This window comes from Periplaneta americana, chromosome 12 (assembly GCF_040183065.1).
Source record: "Periplaneta americana isolate PAMFEO1 chromosome 12, P.americana_PAMFEO1_priV1, whole genome shotgun sequence".
Classification (NCBI taxonomy): domain Eukaryota; kingdom Metazoa; phylum Arthropoda; class Insecta; order Blattodea; family Blattidae; genus Periplaneta; species Periplaneta americana.
In genome coordinates, this window is record NC_091128.1 from 23690134 (window position 1) to 23714022 (window position 23889).

The window sequence follows — 23889 nt, forward strand, 5'->3', positions numbered from 1 at the left end:
CCCAGAAAACAGTAAGACCCTAAGCCACCCATTCCACAGATATTTCGGGATTACCAAAGGCAAGAGAGATATTGAAATTCGAGTGATAGAATTTGTAGCGTCAATGAATTGGAGAAGCCAAAACAAAATAAGTGATTCCTACTCCACTTTCCTCTTTCTTTAGAATCCAATGAAAATCCATGGCTACATATAAAGAGGCATTATTATGACGTGAGGTGAGAAAACAGCGGGTTACTGTCGACCCGTTCCCTGCGCGTATGCGATGTGCGGACTGTAAGAATTGCGGCGAATGTAGTAGATCATCAGTCGCCATATAGCATTCGCTATAGTCACATCTCGTGTTAAAAAGTTTGATTTTTCAAGTGTACAAGAGTTAGTATATAAAATTGAGTGATTATTGTGTATTTAGGTAATGCTTACCAACAAATTCTCATTGCGTGAACGTGTGTCTATGTGCAATCCGTACATTTAAGGCAGAAGGCCGTATGCGAAAACAAGATGAAGGCCATATCAAACACCCTGTGATTTTTTATGGGGAACACTAAAAGGTAGGGTTTATAAGAAAAATTCTTATTCTATAGATGAACTAAAAGATTATACTGTACACGAGAAGAAATCGAGGCTATAAATGATGTAGAAATTCAGAGTGTTGTTCATTCGTTTATCAGCTGTCAGTTATGTGTGGCGGCAAATGGGGACCATTTTCTGCAACGACTGTGAGCATGGTAAGTCCAAATTATTGAACATTTATTGTTAGTACTGTTATGTATTGTAGGAGTGCCGGAGAAATGGTTACACGCTCGAGTCACCCGCCGTTTTCTCACGTCATAATAATGTCGCTGTATATGCTTTAAACAAACGGGTTGCAACAATTAATTTTGCTTCCTACTTAACCTCTTCTCTTTCCATAACTTCATGGAGTTTTCATCGTATATACAAAGCAATAATAACTGACAGAAGGTGTAATAATTTTCCTGAGAATGTAGAAAAGTTACTTATATTGTACATATTGTACTGTAACCAGTGTTGAACTCAGCCTTTGTGAAAACTATTTTTTTTATCTTCATTGTAAAAAAGTTGAGTTGCCAGTTCTTGCATTCAAGTAAGAATTTGGTAATGGTGATAGACATTAATTAACGTTGCATTTTTTAAATTTTATTTAGCACATTGGCAGCATATTGAGTACAGACAATGCTATTAATTTTTAAGAACTTAGCCTATATTTTAAATAATGATGTAAACCTGGTCCAAATTGTTCAGGAACTAATATATTTTCAGTATTGAAATGTTTATTTCACATTTGGCAATATCTTCTTCATATTATGCGTGCCTCTATTCATAACTGAGTATATGAATACTACTACAGTCAATTAAATGTTAATTCATTATATCATAACATCCTAGCCATATCTCATCCCGTCTGTTTTAGTGCAGCCCTTGTGGTAACTCATTGCTACAGAGGATTAATTATCGTTCCGTGGACACGGGTTGTATCCCCTGCGTTGATTCAAATAATACTCGTGGCGACCATAATCAGAGGTGGGGAGTTTCTGTAATTCTCCCGTTCCCCTCAACTTTAAAAAAATCATTTCACCATTAACACTCCATTTCATATTATGAAATTATTGGTATATGAAAACGCACGGGCTGCATTGTTACCTATCCTGATTGAAATGGCCAGTCAATCAACCGTTGTACTGTAAAATGCTTACAATATTTCACTGGGATCAATCCAGAACTTTCTATTGGCGAGGCACACTAGCACTTATTTGTGGAAAGGAGGCCTGTTATCGGGGCTCGCTGGCGTTTCAGGATACGTACACTGTGATATAAGGAAACAGTATGACTAACCTCTATAGCAGCCGTCATCAGCACGTGCACCCTCGGGCTAGCGTCTTTTACCCGCGGATATTACATTGCACTAGCGTGCTGCTGGCGAGTATGCTGTCTCCCTATCCCTTCTGCACGACGGAGCATATTTCGTTGCACTCCTTACACATTACCCATTCGAGCGACTGCTGACGACCACTGCTCTATAGTATCTGATCGCTGAACTTCAAACACTAGAAATTTCAATCAGCTTACATCTCTCTGGGAGGTTGTACGCTAAACGTATGCGAGGGGTGATGTTAGTCGCTTTCTCGTGGTATTTCCTGTCGTCGCTTAATGACTGGATTGTATTGCCTATAAGCCCATCATACTGCAAGCTGCGTATAGGCAGACCTTATTGGCCTGCCAAGCTAAGATCAAGATAATTCACCGGACACAGGCTGCTGGAAAATACTGGAAGTTACTCTTAGACCGAAACAAAAGAGTCCCTTCATAATATCCTCGTACTGCTTTCGTCTCACCACTGACACGACTTCCTACCGAGACATCTGCAAAGAATTGGCATCCTTGACTCATCTACATGGGAACCCAGACACCTCTGGCTTCCACATCACTTGCCCGGAATAGGAAGACGTTATGACAGTTTCGGAAAATTATCCAAACCTCCCAATCCTCCGTTGCAAAAAACAGAAACGCCGAAAGGCAACGAGCTGGCATTGGATAAAAAAAATTATGTGAGTGCAGAAAGACTTGCGCTCGTTCTTTCATAAACATATAACACTCATATCCTGTATATCTTTAGTAACATTCAAATTTTTCCTACCATTATTTGCAATACTTAAAAATGTACCCTTACTTACTTACTTGCTTCCTTTTATTTTATTTTATTGGGTTATTTTAAGACGCTGTATCAACAACTAGGTTATTTAGCGTCTGAATGAGATGAAGGTGATAATGCCGGTAAAATGAGTCCGGGGTCCAGCACCGAAAGTTACCCAGCATTTCCTCGTATTGGGTTGAGGGAAAACCCCGGAAAAAACCAAAACCATGTAACTTGCCCCGACCGGGATTCGAACCCGGGCCACCTGGTTTCGTGGCCAGACGCGCTGACCGTTACTCCACAGGACAACCCGGAGTTTCATTGCTGCCCTCGGTCCCTCCTGAGCAAGATTAATCTAGTCTCTACCATCATATCCCATATCCCTCAAATCCATTTTTATATTGTCCTCTCATCTACGTCTCGAAAAAAAAAATTAAGTTATGGTTTATTTAACGACGCTCGCAACTGCAGAGGTTATATCAGCGTCGCCAGTGTGCCGGAATTTTGTCCCGCAGGAGTTCTTTCACATACCAATAATCTACTGACATGAACCTGTCGCATGTAAACACACTTAAATGCCATCGACCTCGGCTAGGATCGAATCTGCATAGAAGACCAGCGCCATACCAACTACGTTACCGAGGGCGACTCTACGTCTCGATCTCCCCAAAAGTCTTTTTTTCCTCCGGCCTCCCAACTAATACACTGTATTCATTTCTGGATTCACCCATACGTAGTACATACCCAGCCCATCTCAAATGTCTGTATTTAATGTTCCTAATTATGTCAGGTGAAGAAAACAATGCGTACAGCTTTGCGTTGTGTAACTTTCTCCATTCTCCTGTAACTCCATCCCTCTTAGCCCAAATATTTTCCTAAGCACCTTATTCTCAAATACCTTTAACCTCTGTTTCTCTCTCAAAGTGGGAGTCCAAGTTTCACAACCATACAGAACGACCGGTAATATAACTGTTTAATAAATTCTAAGTTTCAGCTTTTTTGGGACCTGACTGGATGACATAAACTTCTCAACTAAATTATAACAGGGATTTTCCATATTTATTGTGCTTTTAACTTCCTCCCGAGTGTCATTTCTAATTGTTACTGTTGGTGTTTTTCTACCTCTTCAAAGGATAAATTTTCAATTTCTGTATTTCCATTTCTTACTATTTTCTGCCCATGAGACATAATAGTAGTTTGTCTTTTCGAGGGAAAAAATGTACACATTGACAGAAAAGTTTTCCATCCCAGTTTAAAATTTGAAATATCCACTTCATTCTTTTCTTGTTTCTGTTTCGGCTATAAAATTGGCAATAAAATTATTTTGTTAAATGGCATTTATTTATTTCCTCCGAAAAAAACATTCAACTTGACGATTTCAATGTGTATGGAATTGTCGCACTACAAAATTCACATTATCATACAACCAACTGAATTTGTGCCACATATTATCTCCCAGTCTATTTTTTTTAATATTAAGTAACACTTCCCACTTATTTGGAGTTAACACGTTCTTCCTTGCTTTACTGTTTTCCTCAGAACAAAGAATCCGAAGTAAATATTGGACTAGCCTACATGTTACAAGAAAATGAGAAATTGAGCAAAGCGTATCAACTCAATAGCTACAGAAACAGAGTCTTCTTCGTATGTAACAAGCTGTAGGAAAAAGTTTGATGCGGTAATTATTGACAAAAGATGTGCGAAATACTTGGTAATCCACTAAAAGTAGTCATTCTAGGTGGTATTATTCATTTAAGCAGATATTTCAGTCGTTCTTTAGGAAAGGCCACAAAATTCCTGACAGACTGCATGCCTTGTTTCGAAAACAAGTTTCAGGAAAGAATGTAGCCAATATCATAACATCTCAACTTTAAAATATCCGCAACCTAGATATTCTGAATGAAGCAGTGTTTTAATAAGAAAGAGTTACAGACTTCAAAGACTTGTTCGATTAAATATTCACTGCAACAAAATAACTGATAAAATAATGAAAAAATTAAATGGAAAACAAATTTTGTAAACCATTTCACTTTATTATGGTCAAGAAGTGTTGTAGGAGTTTATAATTAATTTCAACAAAGCTTTACTCATTTCAATATAAAAGCACATATTCATTACACATTTTCTGTTTTAGATCATGTCTGACAGCGGAGCTCTTTATTTGTTCTGTAAATGCATCAGCCATAATGAATCTAAACATAATAATATTTGTAATGCATCAGCCATGATGATTCTAAACAAAATGATTATATTTTTAATGCATCAGCCATGTTGATTCTAAACAAAATAATATATTTGATGTTCCCACAGTAAAAACGTCGAGAACTAATATCCCAAGTTATAACACTACGGGGTGGCCACCGGTGTAGATAAGTCGACTGAGGCGCTTGGAATTGCGCTCGGGCGTGAGTTCGATTCCCGCTTGGGCTGATTACGTGGTCGTGTTTTTCAAAGGCTTTCCTCAACCGTAATGCGAATGTCGGGTAATTTATGGCGAATCCTCGGCCTCGCCTAACCATCACCAATTCCATCGACGCTAAAGAACCGTGTAGTTGATACAGCGTCCTTAAATAAGTGACTAATAAAATGCTACTTGGTAATAAAAATGATATCCGTTTTGCTGATTACATTGACAAGAGTAGAAGACATTGGTTGATGGGATGTTTTATATAATTTGAAATCCTTAATCAGCAATGTTTGCGAATGACACGTGGTATGTAGAGAAATAGAAAATACAGTAGCTTGCAGGGAGTAACATAAAAGTCTGAATTAACACGTCAACATTACCATTACAAATGAAAAGTCTTTGGAATTCAATGAACACCCCATGTTAGGAGAAAGTAATTGTGGATGAGACTGCAATAGGGTAGGTTTTCGGTTTCTGTTATAAGAAGACAAATAATAGGCCTACAACATCTTTTTATTTGAGGGCCTCGCCGTTATCTATTGAATATAGGGTGACCAGATTTACATCGATAAAAAAGAGGACACAAAGCTTCAAAAAGGAGAACGTTGATCGAAAAAAGAGGACAGAAAACATGTACTTTGACTTAGACTTATATCATACTTAAAAGAACGGTATTTTAATATCTACTTTATTACAAAATAATTATGATAAAGATAATAATAATAATAATAATAATAATAATAATAATAATAATAATGATTTTATAGTTAGTTATATATGAAAGTCAAGGGAACTATAATTATTAGAGAGAACAGAAAACATCTATTTATATTTAGACTTAGGCCTATATTGTATTTAAAATTATGTCAATATCTATTTTACTATCGCATACTTATGGTAAAATTTTATAGTATTAAATTATTTTACAGATGAAAGCCAAGTGAACTATAATTACAGTATTATCAAAAGGAGGAGCAAAGAGAATTAAGAACGTTGGCAAAGAGTATATTCCGTCGATGATGCTGCCACCTACAGACAAATTACTTGAAAAAGGCGACAAATCAGATAGTTTCAAAATATCAGGCATAGGCCTACAAGTTACGAAAAGAAGGACATTTCTCGATTTTTTAAAAATCCGCCCAGATCCCGGACAAAGATCTAAAAAGGAGGATAAGTCCGGATAAAAAACGACGTTTGGTCACCCTATTTCAATATTAGATATTCAATGACTTTGTGTAGTCTCCACATATTATACTATTAATGGAGAAAAATTAGTTCCGGCGCTGAGATTCGAACCCAGGGCCTCTCAACTTGGCGCGCTGATTGCTCTTAACCAACTGAGTTATGATGGGATCTGATTGTGTATTATAAAATGTATGTCTAAAATGCACTAGTAAGCCATTGATGAAAATGAAGGAGAGTTCTGCCGGCGCTGTGGATAGCTGAATCGGTTAAGTGTACTCAGCGCGCCAAGCTGAGAGATCCTGGGATCGATGCCAAGTGCCAGAACAAATTTTTCCCCATTAATACTAAATAGCACAATGATAAAAATAGTAATCCGTACCGCGACAGCCCATTAAGGGCCGACTAGCCGACTACTGGTCTCACGTTCACATTTCTCAGCAGAGGTGAGCAATCATCCAATCAGTACGGAAGTATCGTGTTGTTGGCACGATAATCCTCACAGCGTTATAGCTTGCTCACGGAACCCGATTTAACTATTTATCATAGCTCTCGAAATTCATCACGATGCTGAGTGGGCACTGGTCCCATACACTGGCCGGAATTTTGAGAAAATTCCTTCACTATGAGGACTCGAACCAGTGCGCGTTCCGTAACGCGAGTCCTAGGTATGATGTCTTAGACCACGACGATATGGCGTGAGACAAAACCAAATTAAATTAATAAACATTGGTGTTATAGACGCAGTTGCTCGGTCACCATTGACGAGGATCATAACTTCTAAATTTTACTCGTCCCGTCCTAACACGTGACTTAGAAATTTTAGCTGTAGATAATAAGAATATTTTTGTAAAGTTTATATTTTATATACAGTACATCACAGCACTTCTTTACATGTAATGGTGTACCTCACAATTCTCGTATAGGTGCCTTCATTAACACATTCTTTGCAATATACGTCTACACAAATACTCCGATTTACACTATGTACCTTCTTAATCTTATTACTCTGTCTGTCCTCCCATTCAATACTTATCCCACATTTAATTTGCTATATTCTACTTGTTCATTATTCCTAATATTAGCCATTTCTCATTGGCCTGTTCTCCTATTTTTGACTTATATTAGTTTACTGTTCCAATGTTCAAATGTTTAAGTACTTTCTTGTTATCACTTATTCACTTAACAATTTTCCTGTATTATTATTCTCTCTTCCTATTTGCACTGACTTTCACTTTCTCACTACTCCATTTACTCCAATTCCTTTCTCACTCACCATAACTACATTTACTCTTTCTCTTCTCATTTAATTCTTCTGTTCCTATTTCTGTTATACTTCTAGATCTTTTCCAAGCTTCACTTTAGTTACACTTCTTGAACGCATCCCCACATTTTTCAGTCGCACCTAATAACATTGAAATTTTAATTTCCAAATCCTTAGTTGTCGCAGGTTCTGACCTTTCTGTACTGTTCATCTCAGTCTTATTCTCTCTCTGTCTTTCTTCCTATTTATTTCTTATTTCCTTTCAGTTTCATTATCTCTGACACTTACTGAAAGTTGAGTTTATTTATACACGTTTTAACATCTATGGCCATACCGCATATGTAGGATCTTCGGATATATCAGTAGGACTCCTACTATGGTTGATTTTCGGTTTCTATTTTGGTGTCTTAGTCTATAGATGGATGTGTTCATGTAACTGATTTAGATTTTACTTTAATATTTCTTATGTTGGTGGATAATGCGGTGATGAATCATGGTATGTAAATTTCCAATCCAACATTTGCCTTTGTGACTGAGGGAAAAAATGAAAAACCCCAAACAGATTGGCCGGCCGGGGGGTTTGTACCCGAGGCGTCCAGAATGCGAGTGTCAAACGTAACCGTCTCAGTCAACTCGCTTGGTTCTAACAAGAAGTGTGACAATTTTATATTGTGAAAACTGTTTGACTGTACTAGAACACCAAGCAAATGATTACAGAATGAATTAAGTGTTTAGTATTTAAAATATTATTACGACTAATTAATACGGATTGAACTAGTATGAGGATTTATAAGCTACATTGCGATCCCATTTACAAAATTAAATTGCAAGCAAAGAACAACGTGCAAAGTTGGCAGATCGAGAGATTGCTGAGGAAACTACATTTAAACTAATGTAAACTTTATTAAGTTGGAAAGCCTTACGGACCAAAGGCGTGCACTTCAAGATCGTGATGTAGAGGGTTTCGAGATTCAGTATAATTCACAAGTACCTCACGTTCCGCCACTCCCACCTCGCTTGATAACTTTTGTCTGCCTTTCTTGTTGTGTCGTGTCGCAGGTTCCTGCCGTTCCTCTCTGCTTGTTCAGGTGTTCGCTATCTGTCTTATCCTGCTATTTTCTGTCGCAGGTTCCTCACGTTCTGCTATCTGGCGGCGTTCAACTGTTGGCTGTTGCTGTGCCCCGCCACGCTGAGTCACGACTGGCAGATGGGCTCCGTGCCACTCGTCACCACGCTCGTCGACTCCCGCAACATCGCCACTTGCCTCTTCTTCGGCTGCTGCGTCATCATCGCGTACAGGGGCATCGCAGACTTTGAGGTACAAAGTGCATTTTGTTATTTACAGTAGTTAGCTTCGTTCTTGCTATTTGAATTGTACATCATCAAAAGATGATTGACTGTTAAGCACTGATTGTGCTGTAGGTAATTCCTCGACCGATGAAATAAATTGTGCATACCGAGCATCAAAACATTATCTCCTTTCTGGTGGATAGAAACTTTGTACTCTTCGTGCTGAAATTTTCCGTTAGACACGAGACAAGTGATTTAATATTCCGTCGAATACAAGTAATAGTCTAATAATAAGTTATACTCACTTATCTTGAGATTATTATTATTATTATTATTATTATTATTATTATTATTATTATTATTATAAAATACGAAAGCAACGGATCATATTATGAAGTTTAATCACCAATTTAATACAAATCTGTTCATACTTATGGAAGACATTGAAGAAGGCAAAGCGATATCCATGAGTAAAAATACACATACCAAGTTGGCCCAGACTATGCATACCAAAGAACAATTACTACCCAAGAAAAAATTCTTCGATAGTGTCGGGACTCGAAACCAAAACACCTTGGTTAGGAGCTAGCGTTGCTAACCAGAGGACTACCATGGTTACTATACTAGTCGTTGAACTCAGAGTTCGTGGATTCAAATCCGGCTCAGCGATGGATTATGGGGGACGAAAAAAATCATTGACCTGATTTCCTCCTTAAGGAATATAAAGGTGTGGGTTCCGTGTAGTAGATTTACGGCACGTAAAATAACACCGTATCTCAGAGATATCTATGAAAAATTTGTAGGTCATTTCTCGCCCACGTTGAATTTTCTTGATGAAAAGTTTACAAGGAAACATTCTTACAGTGGCAGATTAAAAAGTTAATTTATTTTTATTTCACCATGTTAATAATGCCCAAAGAAGTGCTTATACAAATTTTGTCCACTCGAGTGCAATTACGATGCCGTCCAGAAAGTAATTTTCCCTCGGGCCGTTTACAGAAAGAAAACACAATTTCATGAAAATATGTATTACATCAGATATAGTAATTGAATAATTTCAAGGGAAAAATTGTTCCGAGGTCGGGTATCGATCCCAGCACTTCTGGTTGAACGTACCAGCGCTCCAGCAACTGAGCTACCCAGGAACTCCACCCGACACCATCTCAATTTTTCCCTTTATATCCACACAACTCGAGTGAGTTGACATGACGCCAGAGACCCACATCGAGTGCACACAAACTGTGTGACTTGGAATTGTGGTTTTCTGTTAACGTACCTACAATAACGTATATATTATGTAAGTCTAGTTTTTCAGGTAAAGCTCCCTGTGAAGCAGACTTGAATAATTTTTCCCTTGAAATTATTCAAGTCTGCTTCACAGGGAGGTTTACCTGAAAAACTAGACTTGCAGATACAGCAATTGTTATGCTATTTTTCAACATATTCCCAACCAAAAACTGAGACTTTTGTCATACCGTGGGATCAACAGAGAGGTTTCGATCCCAAGCGCCAGAATTCTACGACACAGGGATATAAACATTATTGATACCATACTATGACAAATGTCTCAATTTCATTGGGGAATATGTTGAAAAATTGCTCAACAATTTCTGTATCTGTTTCAATAAATCTTTCCGTGAAATTGTGCTTTCTTTCTGTAAACGGTCCCAGGGAAAGTCACTTTCTGGACGGCCTTGTAATTGCGCTCGAGTGGCCAAAATTTTATAATCACTTGTGTTGACATTATTAACATGATGGAAGAAAAAATTTAACTTTTTTATCTGCTACCATGAGAATGTTTGCTTGTTAGCTATAGACGCTGCAAACCGTTGTGCATTCAGCTAGTAATGCTGGAGCAGATTACTTTCAAGAACTGCACTTATGTCAATTGTGAATAAATAAGTATGTGTTCCTGGTTAAAGTGTCCACTAATTTTCGAGTAACCCGTACATTCCATTGTGTATATAATTCATTTTGGGGCCAAATGATTCTGCAATATTTTTCAGTCTTTGTACTATTATTTTTTCATGTCAGTGTCAATTTTTTTGTCCATAATTGTTAGGAATTTACAGACATACATTATTTCAATGTCAAAGTGAAACATATTATTTTAGAGCGCACAGTGTCCCAGGATATAGATTAAAATTCACAATTGTAACTAGTTTATAAAGGAATCATAAAATATAATTTAATTTGTCATCTAGTTTAAGTAAGTACTTAGGTTCGATAATCCTTTGACTTATGTATATTTTTTTCTGTTCCGATCTTGTCTTAAGAATACCTTTAACTTTCTGTTGTACTAACATTATATTATTATCCTCTGGTTGAATGGAAGAGAAGGCATCACGGACTTAACTATGCCAGAAAAGATAAAGCACTATTATTATTATTATTATTATTATTATTATTATTATTATTATTATTATTATTATTATTATTATTATTATTTTGGATGTCTCTATTGAGGAAATGTGAGGTGCTGTGAGCCCGCAGCGCCGTTCGTTATAATTCTCCTCCAATAGTGTATTCCTATACAAGTATAAGATGAGTTAGTCCACGTCAATTTCCTAGTGAAACCAACTACATTAAGGAACTACCTCTGCCATCTCTACGGTAGTTTCGTGACTGAAAATCCACCCTTAGTGATTGCATTCAACTCATCTCTCCTTCCTGGAAGCTGTATGCATAATGGATCAAGTATGTGCAGAGTTTCCGTCCAGTGACACACACACCCCGCCAGATAGTCTCTTTCCACAAGGACATCTCTGAAGATGCAGGAAAAACACAAGACAAACCGTGTCCTATGTAGGGAAATAGATCTTCTAATCGTTTCCAAGAGCTGAAAAATGTTTCCCCAGATTTGTAACAGTAAACGCTACCTCTTTATCAATGGCGGAAATGTTATTTGTGCTCAAGAAATGAGAAAATCTGCGAAGGAACGAAAAAAGTGACGCTACAAAGAGTCTAAAATAATAATCTTGCACCTGTCATTGCATTGTCCTGTGTTTAAACAGATGCCTGGCGTAGTGTTAATCCTAAATCATGGGCGATAAGCCATTCTCCAGTAGTGAAGAATATTTCTGGTTTCTTGCTCCGTTGAATGTTTACTGTAGGAGTTCTATGGAGTAGGTCTCGTTTGAAATGTGCTACTTTGGAGTAGACCTACAGATATGGAATTAAAATTTGAAGCGAGTTTTGATGGGAGCCATCTGTATGTAGCCAACAATCACACGACTGTCCACAAGTAGCATAATATATACAGGGACTCATGCTTACAGCACATGCGCAGTGTGTTGTAAGCGAAACTTACACAATAAGGGAGCTCCAAATTTTATTTCCGTATCTGTATCGCTGCACCCTTGGGAGGCGACGGTTCACACACACAACGTCACTTAGCTCTAACCTTCTTATCCCCTGCTTTACAGCTGTTATAATGGTCTATCTATTTCTAGAGTCCAGTCTTCTCAGTTGTTCTTTCATCTCAGAGAGAAGGTCATAGTCGCAGACTCATATCCCGAGATTACGGAGGATACTCCAGAATTACCCAGTTACAGCTTTAAGTAAATTAAACACTTTGGCACCCACGTGACAACGAGCAACATTGCGAAGCACAATGAGAGGTTGTTCAAAAGATTTCGGCTCTCCCGCACTTTAGTTGTCGTAAATGATGTTCTGTAAAGTGACTTAATATTCAACATCCATGAACATTCCACTTGGAATAGAACGACTGATTAATACAACTTCGTAATCATAAACAGTAGTGAGCAGCAGTCTTATTTTTACAATCATTGCATATGAAGAGTATAAATGGCATTGTTGTTGTTTAGTCAACTGTCCGAAAACAGGATTGGACCTCACAAGTGATACCAACAAGGCACCACTTATGAGGCAACTAGACCAGAAGATATTGGAGTGCGGTGACCAGTTCCTTTCCCCCTCTATTGCATACATTACCGACTAGAGTCGACGACATTTCGGAAGGAGATAGGCTGCTATATGCGCCGCAGCATTTCTGGTATGTGACGTCACAAGTTTGTACAGGAGGACCAATCGGAATCAGTCTGTAACAAGTGCTTCCCTAGTTCGTCTGTTCACGCGTGAGTGTTTCAATATATTGAATAAGTAAACCCAACATTTACTGTGTGTTTAAGACAAATAAATGGACGAAGAGACTGTAAAAAGACAAGTACTGTACAGACAGTCGCGAGAAGTAATGTTTAAGGTATATAATTATTTTAAAAACGTTGACGAGCATAACGCTGCTGGCCATGATGATGCTGGCTGCAATGTTGCCAACGCGCAAGAAACGACTGCAGAAGCATTGAAAACCGTGCAGAGAATTCTAAGTGAAGGAGACAGAGATTGTTTGGTGTCATGCTTACAGTAATCAACGGCTAAGAACATTATTGTATTTTTATAATCCAAATTCTCTCCCGCACTATTTGTACTTCACTTGCGCGTGAATTACGAAGTGGCAATGTTGTACACTGCGTTTTTCTCTCCATCTGTCTTTCTCGACGCAAACGCTTGCAGATGATAGCCTTCCGAATTGCCGTCGACTCTGGCTATATATTACGCTCATAATACTTCAAATATATACAAACAATTGTTCTTCCTCTGACACGTATCGTCAAAGGGGATGTACTGCCTGATAATAGATGTAGGCTACTTATCAGCTAGAGGCTCAATCAGAATTGAAATGGGATTATTACCTCATAATTATTTACAGATTACTCATATCAGGCGCCTCTCCATCTCATATTATCTCTTTGTATTAGTTATCGCTAGGAAGCTCAATACTAACAGTCTTGACATTAATTTTCGAATTATCTATGCGAATAAAAAGTAAATTAAGATGTATTATGCCAACGACATCCTGGTTGAGCAATAGATAGAAACAAATTCAGCATATGTTAACAAAGATAGACCAACCAGTCAACACCTGTGGAGTAACGGTCAGCGCGTCTGGCCGCGAAACCAGGTGGCTCGGGTTCGAATCCCGGTCGGGGCAAGTTACCTGGTTGAGGTTTTTTCCGGAGTTATCCCTCAACCCAATACGAGCAAATGCTGGGTAACTTTCGGTGCTGGACTCCGGACTCATTTCACTGGCATTATCACCTTCATTTCATTCAGACGCTAAATAACCTAGATGTTGATACAGCGTCGTAAAATAATCCAATAAAATAAATTAAATAGACCAACAAGGGATTCAAAGCCACTCAAATAGAGCGTTACTTACCCAAATATACCATAGGCAAGGTGTAGGAGGAGAAATTTAGAGTCTGAAGAAACTGGGAAGCAAAGCGGGCAGATTGGGTTAGATAGATCATTTTTGGGGATCAGAGGGAGTACTTGGAAGGATTGCACAAGTTTGGTTATGATGAATGTAGTCTACATAGAATATATTTTGGGAGACTCGGAAATGATACCAGAAATATTTATTAAGTCCCAAAATGTTAGGAGAATGTTAACGTCGGTATGTTTTAAGTTTCTTTCGTGACTGTATGATACGCATATTTGTATTGTAGGTCTTTGTTAAAAGTTCCGGTATTTCCTATATAAATTCTCTCTCGGAGGCATAGAAGCTTTGCGCTGTGTGCTGCATACCTTCCACGGTGCATTCTACCTTTCTGAAACGCGAGTTTTCTCTGATTCCACTTTGACTCCTGTCGAGCATGTGAGAATATGGTATGTGTGGTCAGCAGATGTGCTATGTATGTGGCCTGCGGCCCCAGAACTCTCGCCCGCCCGCTGCTGCAGTATTCCTCGCAACTAGATCGATACCGAGGGCACGGCACAGAGATAGACACCCAGCCAAAACGGGACGTCAGTGGCGTGCATACCAAAACAACGCGTTACTACATCTGCCAGCTCAGATGAGGCCATTTGTTTTTCCTTCGTTAGGATGAATGAGAGAAAGAATTTTTCTGGAGAGAATTTTAATAACGTAGTTTGACTGCCATTGCACAGGCACAGTGCTTAGACGTCGAATATAATAACATAGCTATTTCTGTAAAATGATCCGTAATTGAACTGCAATAAACACACTTTTTAAATATCCAATTGTTAACAGTTTTATAAAATAGCCTATATTATCTAAGCACGTCTTTGTTGTTTTGTGGTTCCCTTGAGGTAATTTATGAAACCAAATTCAGTTAAAATATCCAAATATTTATTTCCATCATTATCTAGACCAGCGGTGGCGAAAATGTAATCGTGCGTCGAGCCACTGTGTAACCAGCAACGTGCATAGCACCTATTAAGGGAGGCGGACACCCGAAGGGAAAGTGAAGCAACTGTCTGACTTATTAACAGATTTTCATTTTCCTTACTTGAAGCACTTAAATATAATTTTATACAGTATAAGGCTGCAAACTATGTTCAGTACGTGTAACGAAGAAAGAAATGAACAATAAATGAACAATATCACAACCTAAAATTAACTGTCTTCAGAATATCTCTGCGACAAAGTTTCAAAATCAGGAATTATGTCACTTACTCCCAGTCAGAGTTGATCACGAAGATATTTGTCTGTCAGTCCTGATCTAAATTTGATTTTTACTATTTTAATTGTTGAAAATAATTTTTTCATAAACGTAAGTTGTAGCGAACATGGCTTCAACAGAGCAAGCGAAAGAACGAAGCTTCTGATATTTATTTTTTGGAAAGGGTTTGAAAGTTCAACTTGTCAAGTCCTTACATTTAGCTTTCATTTGACATCACATAGTAAATCGGTGAGTTCAAATTGAAGAGCTAACCGCATTATTCGTACATCTGCTGAAAAAGGGTCGACGTACAGAGATGATGATGATGATGATGATGATGATGATGATGATGATAACAACAATAACACTTAACCTTTTAATGTTTCATCAGTAACATGTAGTATAATGCCGTTTTATGTTATACAACCGTTTTCCTCGTAATACGTGTCAAGAAAGCATACATTTAATATTCTCATCATATTGACAGCAAAAAAATGCGTCCTCCCATCCTACTTGAAACTTTCGTACATGGTTTCGAGGGAGACATACGCCACTCGCAGGTCAGAGACAAATACAAATGGAACGGAGTTTGACTCCACTGAGTGAGAGGGTGGGGATTGGCGGAGGTTAGAAGCAAGCGAAATGCACAGCTATCACTGCGAGCCACAATGTCTCGCGAGTCACGTTCTCGCCACGGCTGAACTAGACTATCGAGCAAGATTTGTATATTTATATCACTCGCAAAAAATGGTTCTGATTTCTTTTGTGTCTTTGTAAAAATTCTTCTAAGCTCTGCAAGAAATTTGGTATATTAGTAACATTTAGCGATCTATAATTAACAATTAAAATGAATTCTTATTATTGTCAAGCAATTTTTAATGTAAGATATTGGATCCAATTATTTCATCTTCTATTGAAGTTATCGGGATTAAATTATATACGTACACAATTAGTGCATCAGATTTATTGTATTTAGTTTGTTTTATAAATTTATTATAGCCTAAAATATCATATCCTGAATCGTGGTCCTGCCAAGTTTCTGTCAATGTTGTATCAAATTTAAATTAAAAATTTTGTAACATGACACAGAATTCCGAATAATTTTTGTTTATACTGCGAATGTTCACATGTATTAATTTTACTTCAGCTGCGATATATGTAATTGTTACATCTATACTAATAATAAATGTGTAGCCGAAATTTTTCTAGTAATTTTCGATTTTCCAAAATTAATTGGTCCTAACATATATAATTAACCACCCGGAAGCCGAAAATCGCTTTTTTGAAATTTTTGTTTGTATGTCTGTCTGTCTGTCTCTCTGTATGTTTGTTACCTTTTCACGCGATAATGGCTGAACGGATTTCGATGAAAATTGGAATATAAATTAAGTTCGTCGTAACTTAGATTTTAGCCTATATGGCATTCAAAATACATTATTTAAAAGGGGGGTTATAAGGGGGCCTGAATTAAATAAATCGAAATATCTCGCTTATTGTTGATTTTTGTGAAAACAGTTACATAACAAAAGTTTCTTTAAAAATAATTTCCGATAAGTTTTATTCCTTGAAAAATTTTGATAGGACTGATATTTAATTAGATAAATGAGTTTTAAAATTAAAATAACTGCCATATAAGGCCGTGTAATGAATTAAAAAACAAATGACTTCGTCTATAAGGGGCCTTGGACAGCAACAATAGAAAGCTATGAAAGATAGCCTACAGAGAATGTATCTGTGTTTGTATGAAGTAATATCAGAAGCTAAATTAACCGATTTGTATAATTAATTATTATTTCACCATTGGAAAGTGTAGTTTCTCTAGATGGACATAATGCTATAATGTTATTACAGTAACTTCTGATATAATATAATATAATATAATATAATATAATATAATATAATATAATATAATATAATATAATATAATATAATATAATATAATATAATATGTAATATTATATAATATAATTTAAGTTATTTGAAGGGTTCAGAACCATAGTGAGCCAAGCGCCATTTACTGAATACGTAGAAAACAAGGGTTAAAATTAAGTTATTACCATAATTCAATGGAAACCTATAACAAGTACAATAAAATATACATATTAAATCTAAATGATGTCAATCTTCATTAAACTATGGTTACATGTAATAAAAAGTAAGAAACATTTTAAAGGAATTGTCATTGCACCAAATGAGTGTCTCTGGACCAAAATGATCGCATTTTAATTATTTGGATGCAATTTAAATGAAGTAACATATTAAACGATTTATCCTTCTATCAAACACGAATGTTCCCTGGATCAAATGTCCTATTTTAATTATATAATTACTTTATATTTATTTCTAACGGGTGCAGCGGAGAGCACGGGTACGGCTAGTTTATTAATATAGTTGAAAATAACTATTGTTATTGTTTTGTTTAAATTGTCAAATTCAGAAAGTAACATATTTACATCCATAACCAACCAACCAACCAACCAAGCACATGACGTGACGCATAACCTAAGTTATGCATTTTGTTTCAAGCATCACACCAAAATAGGTGTTTGCCTTGTCAGGTTTCCAGATCAGGCATGAGAGGGCCATCCTCCAATAATACAAATTCAAATTATGGTTCAATTAACGACGCTTGCAACTGCCAAGGTTATATCAGTGTCGCCGGTGTGCCGGAATTTTGTCCCGCGGAAGTTCTTTTACATGTCAGTAAATCTACTGACATGAGGATGTCACATATAAGCACACTTAAATGCCATCGACCTAAGCCGGGATCGAACCCGCAACCTCGAGCACAGAACGCCAGCGTTATGCCGACTACGCTACTCAGGCCGACTCCAATAATACAAAATCATTTTAATATAAATATTATATGAACAACAAAAATGATGAGATTAATTTGGCTAGTGAAATTTTTGTCGTCTGAAAAGAAATTGTTTGAATTCACCCAATTATTCTACTAATTGAAATTTCAACCCAATAGTCACTGCAATATATAATTCTTAATGATCGACAGGGTGGAGTTGCGTTGGCTTATTGAAAGGCTGAATTGTCGCCATGAGTTCCTGTAGGCCTATTGTACATACTTCCTTGAGTTTAGTAGAAAGTTTTGTATGCTAAAGGAACGGAATAATTTATGAAGTTTATGTAATTCTGTCTGTAACGGTTGAGATGTTTGTCTAGATGCTGATTGAGAATTGATAGACGCTATTTTAGCCCAAGTTTAAGTTGAGACCGAAGGTGATGGGGATTGCATTCTGAGTTCACTTTGTGGTAGGGCTATTGATTTCGGCGTGGTGAGGTTAACGTATGAAATGAACTTAGGGCGATAACTCGCAGTATGTTTGTGTCCAGAATTTGCACATAGATCTTCATGTTGTGGTCCTTTCTTAACATAATCAGCTATAGCAGTGGTTTTCAATCTTTATGCTAGAGTACCCACAAAATATATTTATATCCCCAAACTACATTGCAATTATATAAGAATTAAGAAAAGACTATGGCTGAATTGCTAAAATAAATTATTATTATTATTATTATTATTATTATTATTATTATTATTATTATTATTATTATTATTATTAGGTGGTGACAGGATTTTTTCTCGTTGCCAAACTTTCAGAACGGCCCCGAGATTCACTCATCCTCCTATAAAATTGAGTACCGGGTCTTTCCCGGGGGTAAAAGGCGGTCAGAGCATGATGCCGACCACACCACCTCATTCTAGTGCCGAGGTCATGGAAAGCATGGGGCTCTACCTCCATGCCCCCCAAGTGCCTTCATGGCATGTTACGGGGATACCTTTACATTATTATTATTATTATTATTATTATTATTATTATTATTATTATTATTATTATTATTATTATTATTATTATTATTATTATTATTACCATATAGTAGTTATTGATGCAATAATATGTGGGTGGAATGTCGTTATTGAGTTCCCACGTTGGACGCCATTTGAGGGTGAGTGGTTATTGTGACCACACGTTGGGCGCCATTTGAGGGTGGGTGTGTCTCGATGTTGCGTGAGATTCACTCAGGGTAGCCGAGGTACTGTTGTGGTATAGGGTGACGTCGGGAATAATACCAAGCCGGCTACTTAAATAAAAGGCAGCGTAAACTTCAAAACTATAAGTTTATTGTAGTATCCACTTGGTAAACCCTGGAATATGTATTTCCGGCTGACATATAATTCAATCGTTGGTCGCCTTTTGTATCGACTCTATGGCGGCTCTGAATAAGCTCTATCCGATACTACAAATTCAATACTCTGTCCAGTACACTATGACACGAAGCGAAATAGTAGTCCTGTCGACACCAAACGAAGTAGTTATTCTGCCCTGTATGTAGGGCTGCCGACACGATGTAAAGTAGTTTTTGATGATCTCCGCTCCGAAGCGGAATAGTAGTCGTTATCTCCGCTCCCCGTCGCCCTTATTTATAAAAACCTATCCTACGCTAAAACTAACTATCCTATTGGTTAAAAACTACGTCACTAACTGGCCTAAGATCTATTCCCTATTGGTCCAAAGTGACCTCATAAGCTGGACCAAGATCTCTTCTTATTGGGCGCGAAATATGTCATTTCTAAATTTAAACTTTGGATTTCCCATAACATCTAATTAGTTTGTATATCTCACAAGAATACCCGTTCTTTGGAAAACCCAAGCTTGGCAGTATCTTTCCCACGGGTCCAGTCTAACTTTAGGGCTTTATGCTTCATCGAGTCTCTATACGACCCCGCTCAAGGTGGCCCTAAATCTGTCCGATGCTGACAAGTGACGAAACACCTGTGTGGGAAGCTAATTCTAACGAAGTCGCCAGAACATCCCCGCGAATACATGTAATGAAAATATGGAGATATCACTTCGCTAATAAATCGGTCTCTCCCTCTCCTAATTACTGCTTCAAATGCCCATCTACCTAACCATTGGAAATTCCCGAAAGAGTTTCCAATGTTATGAGATGTCCCCGCTTTCTGCCTATAACTAGCCTCATAGTTCCCCCACGCGATATCAGCCGGTAACACATTATTTACAATACAGTGAGATTACAATGTCACTACAAACAATTACAATAAATATTACATATATCTTCACAAGCCTTTCTATGTACACAACTCTCACACAGTAAGCACAACAATATACAATTTATATCCACATTTACATATGTACAATACCATTCATTCACATATTTACATTTATTTATTAATTGATCAATTACACATTCTGCGTGCTTGGTTGTACCAGCCGCCCTGTACAGGTTCACCTAGCTGTACGCGTGAGACTAACCATCCTACTCTTTCTCATTCCTGCCTCCTAGCCTCTCCTGTTTGAACGGCCGCAAGAGTTGCTTGTGGTACCTTCCAACAGGTTTACTTTTTCCCCTTTCTACCAATTCGAAAGTATGGTCTCCATATCTACTTTTAATTTCGTAGGGCCCTTTGTACAGTAGCTCCATGCGTGAGTAACGTCCTCTAAGGGCGGAAGATAACTTCACGTCCCTTAGCAATACCAAATCGCCGGGTGAGGGCTCCCATTTGTGGCGATATCTTTTAACTTTACCGAGTCTATACTCAGCCTTTTTCCTGATTCGGTCGAAAGCTAGTTTACACAGTAGTTCATCACTAGGAGGCTCACCCTCCTGTATTGCCTGCGGCAAACTCTTTATCAAGGGATCGGGATCGATCCCTAACATAAGTTTGATCGGAGCTATTCCGGTCGTTGGATTGATAGAGTGGTTCATGACTCTCTCAATCACCTCACATTGCCTAAACCAGTCCTTGTGGTTTCGGTGACACAGAATACGGAGGTACAATGATATATCCCTAAGCGCTCTTTCGCAGGGATTACCGCTGGGAAAGTATGCGGAGCAGTTGTATAGTTTCACGCCCGCATCTTCCAGCCTTTTGCAAAACACTTTCGATTTATGTACCGACACATTGTCACTGAGCACCGCTGTTACCGGGCCGTAAGTCGGTATGTAGTCTCTAACCAGCTTATCAGCACACAACTTGCTAGAGATATTTCTTAAAGGGTAAATCTTTACAAATTTTGTGAACACATCGTACGTAACAAATATGTACCTGTGTCCGAAGGACGATGTGGGCATTGGACCGTGTTCGTCCACTGCTACAAGTTCATTCTTTTTACCCCTGATAATGACCTGTGGTACATTGTCATACCTTACATTTAGAGGTTTCGCCCTCTGGCAGACCTCGCAACGAGATATTACCCTTCTAACCTTCTTTGACAGTTGCTTAATATAAAATGATTCTGACATAGTTAAAATGATCCTATCACTCCCAGAGTGACACATAGATAGGTGAAAGTTGTTTATAAGTTCATTCTCCATACTCGCAGGTATGTATATCTTCCACTTCTGGATATCCCTACCATGCAATTTATACAAGATACCAGAGCGCAATCCATACACTTCGTCTTTCACCTGTGAGATTTCTCTAGCTTTGTCCATTAAGGCCCTTATCGTGGAATCCTCCTGCTGCAAATCTGCAATTTTCCGAAATTTTCCCGTCAGAGCTCCATTCCTCGTGGAATCAATTTTCATCACGGCAATCTCATACGCGGGGGCGGTGATGGTTTCCGGTAGCCCCGATTTGGAATTCAAACGAGAGAGACAATCACCAAAGATATTGTCTGCCCCCGGAATATGTCTAATCGTCACATCATGAGCCAAAATTTCGTGCACATATCTAGATATTCTAGAGTTCGTCAATTTGCATCTACTCAGAAACGCTAGGCTTACATGGTCAGTAAATATGATTATCTGCCTATTAAAGATATACTGACGGAACTTCTGTAGTGCGAAGTACACAGCAGAAATCTCAAGTTCCGTGATTGATGCGTTGCTTTCGGTACGCGACAGTCCCCTAGAAGCTGTGGCAATCACATGTCGCTTATTATCTTCATCTGTCTGACATAGAATTGCTCCATATCCATATGAAGACGCATCAGTATAAATCTGAAAAGGTAGGCTGTCGTTAGGCCTTTCCAACAGAATTGAGTCGGCGAAAAGCAGTTTCGTTCGATCGAATGCTTCCTGCTCTGCCGACCCCCACCTGAAGGGTGTATCCTTCTTCAACAATGCTCTGAGTGGGGCTACATGCTTAGCATAATTGACGAGAAACCGATTCTGGTATTGTAGGATACCTAGATACCTACGAACCTGTTTCCGGTTCCGCGGCGGCGGGATCCTCGAAATGCTCTGAATTCTCTCTTGGTCCGGTCTAATTCCGTCAGACGAAATTACGTAACCCAGGAAAACTGTCTCAGCTTTAAAAAATGCTGTTTTCCCCAGCTTGACTGTCATACCAGCCTCTCTCAATTTAGTAAGTACAAAATCAATATCTCTAATATGCCTATCAACATTATTGCCATATATAAGAAAATCGTCAATGTACTGTGCCAGAAAACCTTTCGTCGAATCACCAAAAATTATGTCAAGTGCCCTTAGTAGCGCAGATCCAGAACTCGCGATGCCGAATGGGCATCGGGTATACTGATAAACTTTCCCGTTATGTAGGAACGCTGTGAATTTCCTCGAGTCCTCGTCCAGCGGAATCTGCCAATACGAACTGGTCAAGTCTAAACTAGTGAATATAGAACAGTCACTGATACGGCCTAACAAAGTGTCCACTGACTCCGTCCTGAAATTATCTTTAACTGAAAACGAGTTAACGTGTCGGGCATCGATCGTTACTCTTAAGCTTCCATTGGGCTTCCTAACCCAGCACAATGCATTTACGTATGGCGAGTCTGATACTTCTATAACTCCGTCTTTTAACATATCATTTATGACTTCGTCTGCCTGATCCCTTAAAGATAGGGGGATGGGTCTACATTTATGCCGAAATTCCTCCATTCCTACCACCTTAATTTTGTGTGTATACACTCTACACAGACCCGGCGCGTCTGAAAACACATTTAAATGGCTACCTACAACATCCATTAAGCGTTTTCTTTCACTCTCACTCAGCCCGTGTGCCTGGCTAACTTTATCTCTCACTATTTCGAAAGTACCTGTCTTTCTATTGTTATACGCGTCTACCTGTCTAAGATCGCCCGGCGAAATCTCATTACAATCTCTGGCCCTACCGCTAATGAGATTGCGTCCTATTTGTCTCGCCTGGACTAATTCGCCGATACACAATTCGCATTCTCCGCAGTCTACTTGACACACTCCCCTAGTTACCTCGTTACCTTCCCACGGATTAACCTCTATAATTACATTCTTACAAATTTTGAGGTGCTCTACAAAAAATAACTCTTCCTGTAATTCAATCTCTTCCGCGGTTCTTTCATCTAACTCAGCTCGAGCGTTATTGCTACTGAATGGGACATGGCCTACACTGCCGTTACCTGCCGTAACCCCTAGTCTGTTTTCCCTGAAATCTAATAGCGCGTGCCATTCATAAAAGCTTTCTACTCCAATAATGATGTCGGTAGTCAACCTTTGTATCACAAGAAAAATAGCATTTAATTTCACGTCTCCGCACTCTACCTCGAACCATACTTGATATTTTACCTTTTCCTTCTTCTTACTTAGGGCGCCCGCACAGTACAGTGAACATATGGGTAACGTTTGCAGTTTT

The 23889-nt window shown here is 38.2% G+C and overlaps 1 protein-coding gene across 1 annotated transcript in view; it reads left to right on the plus strand.

Annotated features, from left to right (window-relative positions):
* The window catches only part of LOC138709948 (protein O-mannosyl-transferase TMTC1-like), a 1156611-nt gene that overhangs the window by 623207 nt on the left and 509515 nt on the right, over positions 1-23889 (plus strand). Inside the window, exon 7 of the mRNA XM_069840633.1 lies at positions 8632-8821. Within this exon, the coding sequence (XP_069696734.1) occupies positions 8632-8821 (190 nt within the window). The remainder of the gene's footprint in view (positions 1-8631; positions 8822-23889) is intronic.